Here is a 6073-nt window from a genome sequence, read left to right as displayed (position 1 = left end):
TTCCATGAAGGCCAACACCAGGCTCTACGCCGGCTTCGTCTTGTCCGGCATCGGCACCAGTGCCCGTGTGCAGGTCAGTGGGGTTTGGGTCTTATTAAATCATGGACGATGTCAATACTTGCTTGCACAGCTTGGCGATTACATTGCAAAAACATGATTAAAACAATAATAAGTGCACTAAAAAGGCCGTTGGGTCGATATATTTGTGAATGTATTGTTTTGTCAATAACAAACGTTCCAACAACCTACCTTTCTTGTTTTTTTATTCTGAATTTTGGAACGTTGGCAGTCTCTTTGTTTTTGGATTTGATTACATTGTAAGTAATTCTCTTCTGCTGGTATGACAAAACGCTTTGAAGACGCCCATATGAAGCGCTTCACAATCAACAAAAGAAACTGTCTTTTGTTGTGGTATTTCTTCTGAGTCTTCTTTGTTCATGGGCTGAAACTCCCACGTTCACTCATGCTTTTCGTAATGGGTTCAGTTGACACAGAGAGCGGGTCTTAAATAAGGAAACCTAAGAGATGGTCTTTTTTTCGTAACAGATTCAAATACTGAAAAAAACAGCAGAAATAAATCCCTGCGCCTTGAATAAGTGCGCAATATAAATTGCATAAAATAAAAATTAAAAAATTAAAAAAATAAATCCCTGCGCTTAGAACTGTACCCACGGAATACGCGCGATATAAGCCTCATACAGCATGACTTCCCTTCTTTGTCTCTGTTAATCCAGGGAGAAAATATCCAGCGATATTTCTCCGTAGGCCTAAAGTTCGGCCATGACCTAGGCAAAATAACTTGCGCAGCCGCAGAAACAAGAAAATGGAAATCTTATGAAGCCGTCATCAACACGAACACAATGATTGCAGAAGCAAACTCTGTACCTACACGACCGAGACACAAGACTGATTATTTCACAGCTGCAAAGGGTAAGCTTACTCACGTCAGGTCTTCACTGACAAGCTAGGAACAGGCGGAAAATTCCAAACAAAAGTAAATGACGTCAAAGTCTCTTTCGCTTTGCTTGTAACTTTGTCATGACGTCTTTTTGTGACGAAAGTATACGCGACAATTTGTTCGCTTCCGGTGTCATTTTAGACTGAAAAGCAACTCAAAAGAAGGAGCTAAGCCTCTGTCTTGAAACAGCTGAAACCTTCTTTTGGATTGCCGTTTCAATGTTAACCAAAAAGTTAAAGAAAAAAACAAGGTTCAGTTGCGAACTGACAGCGGATTGAGCATTTATTCCTGTTCATGAAGGTATGATTGAAGCTTTATTCTCTCCGTCAACCAACAAGACTAGATTTGTAGCAGACGAAAAACAAAGTGTGCGTTTTTCCTGTCTTGTGAAGGCGATTATGTCGTTATAAGTTATCTGTACGTTGTAATGACATTTCAAAACAAAATTTAGCTTTGATGCGTCACGGGATAATAAGCTTATACGTTTTTATCCGTGGAATTGTTTTTTTCGTCTCGGCAGGGTGAATGAATTCATTATGTCTTTTCCGGAACTGGACAAAACTGGCCTTGCCAAGACTGAAACAAAATATAGTTCTACAACTTCTAGGCTTGGGTTGATTGCCCATGGTGAATTTCCAATGATTTGTTGCCACATCCCATGACAAATTCTCTTTACTTTGGTCATGCCATATATACGTTACAGTTCCGTCCATCCATGGTATCGCGTGATATTTTGTCTCGACGGGGTGAAAGAATATAATGACGTCACTCTCGGCAGAGCCTCGAGTGACGTCATCATATTCATTGACCCAGTCTCGACAAAATATCAGGCGATACCATGGATGGACGGAGCTGTAACTTATACATATTGATTGATTGATTGATTGAAATAGACAGAGAGAGCGGAGAGCACGTAAACGTTGTTACGCCTATTTATAAGTCAGGTCCAGCGGACACTTGTAATAATTATCGTCCGATTTCCTTGTTGAGTTGCGTTGGCAAAGTTTTGGAACGATGTATTCATAGCCACCTATATTTCTTTTTACAATCCAACAACATACTCACACCTACACAGTCAGGTTTTATACCCGGCGACTCGACGATTTGTCAACTTGTCTCTATATATAATGATGTATGTTTAAATTACAACAGCGGTTTAACACAGGCGGTATTTTTTGATGTGTCGAAAGCTTTTGACAAAGTCTGGCACAAAGGATTATTAGTAAAATTGGAATCGATTGGTGTTCGAGGTCGACTTTTGTCATGGTTTTGTAGTTACTTAGCAAACCGTGTTCAATTAGTTGTCGTTAAAGGAGCTAAGTCAGAGCTGAAAGGTATACAAGCAGGCGTTCCTCAAGGTTCTGTGTTAGGCCCTCTGTTGTTTTTGATTTATATAAATGATATTGTAAATGATATTGAGTCTGTTATTAAATTGTTTGCTGATGATACTAGCATGTCACTTGCATTGAATGATCCGGTAAGACGTGCCGAAATTTTAAATACAGACCTCGATAAAATTAGTTGTTGGGCAGCACGTTGGAAAGTCACATTTAATGAAACAAAAGCCAAATTGCTGAATATAAAACGTGACTTAAGCCAAATTGACCCGTTATTTTTCAATGGAATTGTTTTGGAAGACACAAAGGAACACAAACACCTCAGTATTATTTTGCAAAATGACTCTAAATGGGACGCTCAAGTCAGAAATATTGTGAAAAAGACCACTTTGTTGATTAATTGTTTAAGGCATTATAAGTATAAGTTATGCAGAAAAAGTTTGGAAATAATGTACAAATCCTTTATTTTGCCACATTTGGACTATGTTGATGTATTATGGGATAATTGTACCGAAGCCCTGTCGAACACTCTGGAAAAACTACACCTTGAAGCTTTACGTATTATAATTGGCGGTGTGCGGAGAACTAGTCATGGTAAGATTTACAAAGAAAGCGGATTTTGTAGTCTAAAGGAACGCCGAAGACAACATAAATTTATTTTATATCATAAAATGGTTTATGGTAAATGTCCCCTATATTTAGTTGACCTTTTGCCACCACTAGTTTCATCCTTAAATCCCTATCACAGAAGACGACCACTTGAAAGATTTGTACCAGCTCACAGGACAGAAATCTTCCGAACATCCTTCGTTCCTTCGACTACAATTTTATGGAATGATCTGCCTGATGTGGTTAAAACCACAAACTCAATTAGCGAGTTTAAGCATTGTTTACAAAGTCCTCATCATTATGTGCCAGTTTATTATTATTTTGGAAAAAGACAGATAGAAATACAACACAGCAGAATGCGTTTAAACATGAGTAACCTTAATTCCGATTTATGCAAACGCCATTTAAAAGATAACCCACAATGTGCGTGCGGTAACCGGAACGAAACAGCTGAACATTACTTGTTATACTGCACGTTGTTTGAACATGCTCGTATTGTCCACAATTAACTCACTGCCTGCCAATTTTAGACACGTGGAAACATTATTAAGAGGCAGCGAGCAACATTCATTTCGCATAAATACATTGATTTTTGAGTCCGTCCAATCCTTTATTGCTGAATCTGGTCGACTAACTTGAAGGATTAGCCCACGTACTGGTATTGTGTATGTTTGTGTGCAGGAGAACGTAAACCCGCCTCTCAGTGTTGTTGCATCAATTACATATTTAACATAAGTAATAATTATTATTGAGTTTTTGTTTTTGTTTTGCTGTTCTCTTTTGTGTGTGTGTGTGTGTGTGTGGTTGTTTTCTTTCATACATTCGTAACGAACTATGCTGCCCTCTCCATGAAAGTGTACATTTATCTGAACTTACTTATTGCATGTCTCAGCATCGATGTTCTCGTCCCGCGCGCTTCATTCATAGTCTCACTTTTTATTTTATTTTTTTAATTTTTTTTTAATTTTTTTTAATTTTTTATTCTATTTGATTAATTTTTAAAAAAAATGTCTCTGTAAATCCTCCTGTTTTGATTAAGTTCCCCATACCCCCCTCCTACATTTTGTTCTTCTGGTTAATAATTGTGTTGTCCACCATCATGAAAACTTGTCTAACTTAGCATTGTTATGGTCACGTCAAATAAGCATCTGCTTGCGTTCGTGTCCTACAGGGTGACCCAAAAAAAAAGAGTACCCAAACAAAACGTCATAAATTGAACAAAAATAAAGCAATCTTTATAAAATGTATTTACACACACAAGTAGCCTCTGCAGGATTTGCACAGAAAATGTTAGCGTTCTAGCTTGTCTTTCAGGAAAGTTATGCTCATTCTACAGAACATGCTCCAAATGGCCTCCGCGCCGCTGCAGGCAAACTTGAACTCGCCGCGCAAAGTTATCAATCACCCGCACACACTCCTGTTGCGAGATTCCGCGAATGGTTGTTGTGATGGCTCTCTTGAGTTCTGTGATTGTCTGTGGGTTGTTCCTGTAGACGTTGTCTTTCAGGAACACCCAAAGATAGAAATCTGGGGGATTTAAATCCGGGGGAGGCCATTTGGAGCATGTTCGGTAGAATGAGCATAACTTTCCTGAAAGACAAGCTAGAACGCTAACATTTTCTGTGCAAATCATGCAGAGGCTACTTGTGTGTGTAAATAAATTTTATGAAGATTGCTTTATTTTTTTTCAATTTATGACGTTTTGTTTGGGTACTCTTTTTTTTGGGTCACCCTGTAGCTGCATTTTTGTCAATTGTTTCATGTCATGTATTTTGAATAAAATTGTGTTTAAACCAAACGTTGTTTCGTTCGTTATCCTATACCCTGGGCTTAAATAAGGAAACCTAATAAGAGATGGTCTTGCTTTCCAAACAGGTTCAAATAGACACAGAGAGCAGAGAGCACATAAACATTGTTTCGTTCTTTATCCTTGGCCCTGGGCGTATATAAGGAAACCTAAGTGATGTTACTTCTTTTCGTAATAGGTTGACATCGACTCAGAGAGCGGAGAGCACGTGAACGTCGGGTCGTTCTACATCCTGGGCGGCGATGGCGAGATGCCGTGGGCCTACGAGCGAATCTTCAAGCTGGACATGACCGACGCAGCCAACCATCTGGGCCTGGGCCCCGACTCCAACTTTGACTTCCACCTGAACGTCACGAAGTATGACGGCACACACCTCGACGTCAACTTCCCGGCCCCAGTCGTGGTCAAGCGAGCGGCCAACGCCGAATATGACGTGCTCATCCTGCCCCTGAAGAAGGTCAACGACCTGCCTCCCAAGGTGAGACAATGGAACGAGTGATGACAGAAAATGGAAAGAGCGGTGGTTGCAGTGTTGTAAAAGATGCTACACAAGTTCTGTGTTTGTCATGTGTTTTCATGTTGTTGTCGGGCTTGTACTAACAATAACACCGTCATACGCCGAATGACGCACATTAGCTTTCTTTCTTTATTTGGTGTTTAACGTTGTTTTCAACCGTTCAAGGTTATATCGCGACGGACACATTAGCTGAGGGTGATTCTTCCTGCTGGATGACTTGCTGCGTGTGGGTGAATGTATGGGTCTGTGTGTCTGCGTCTGAGTTTATACAATATTCACGTTTGGTGGCCATTCCAACCCGACGCCTTTTTAACCGTCAACCGTTTGTCACCTCGACCTTTTGACTGTCAACCTTCCATAATCCTCACGTCACCCATTGTAACCCGACCCATCGTGCTACGACCTTTTGCTTCTCTTCGGTTTTAAACAAAAGGCCAAAGTAAAGTTCATGCGGTTTCCTTTGTTTCCAGCTTGTTCATATAGCCGTGTGCCGAAGACACATTAGCCTCCGGTTTTAACAACAGCTCAGGGGCGATGATGTAGCTCAGTCGGTTGCGCGCTGGATTTGTATCCAGTTGGCCGCTGTCAGCGTGAGTTCGTCCCCACGTTCGGCGAGAGATTTATTTCTCAGAGTCAACTTTGTGTGCAGACTCTCCTCGGTGTCCGAACACCCCCGTGTACACTACATTGGGTGTGCACGTTAAAGATCCCACGATTGACAAAAGGGTCTTTCCTGGCAAAATTGCTTAGGCACAGTTAATAATTGTCTACCTATACCCGTGTGACTTGGAATAATAGGCCGTGAAAGGTAAATATGCGCCGAAATGGCTGCAATCTACTGGCCG

The 6073-nt window shown here is 40.6% G+C and overlaps 1 protein-coding gene across 1 annotated transcript; it reads left to right on the top strand.

The window, feature by feature from the left end:
• The first annotated feature begins 6 nt into the window (after positions 1-6).
• LOC138957193 (hemocyanin, beta-C chain unit G-like) lies at positions 7-5225 on the top strand. Its single transcript, XM_070328353.1, has 2 exons — positions 7-73; positions 4890-5225. The coding sequence occupies exon 2, from the start codon at positions 4962-4964 to the stop codon at positions 5208-5210; it is 249 nt and encodes an 82-aa protein (XP_070184454.1). The 5' UTR covers positions 7-73; positions 4890-4961; the 3' UTR covers positions 5211-5225.
• The last annotated feature ends 848 nt before the right edge of the window (positions 5226-6073 follow it).

Source organism: Littorina saxatilis, unplaced genomic scaffold (assembly GCF_037325665.1).
Source record: "Littorina saxatilis isolate snail1 unplaced genomic scaffold, US_GU_Lsax_2.0 scaffold_2892, whole genome shotgun sequence".
In the NCBI taxonomy this organism is placed as follows: Eukaryota; Metazoa; Mollusca; class Gastropoda; order Littorinimorpha; family Littorinidae; genus Littorina; species Littorina saxatilis.
The sequence above is the reverse complement of the archived record's forward strand: the minus strand, read 5'-3'. Positions and strand labels throughout refer to the sequence as shown.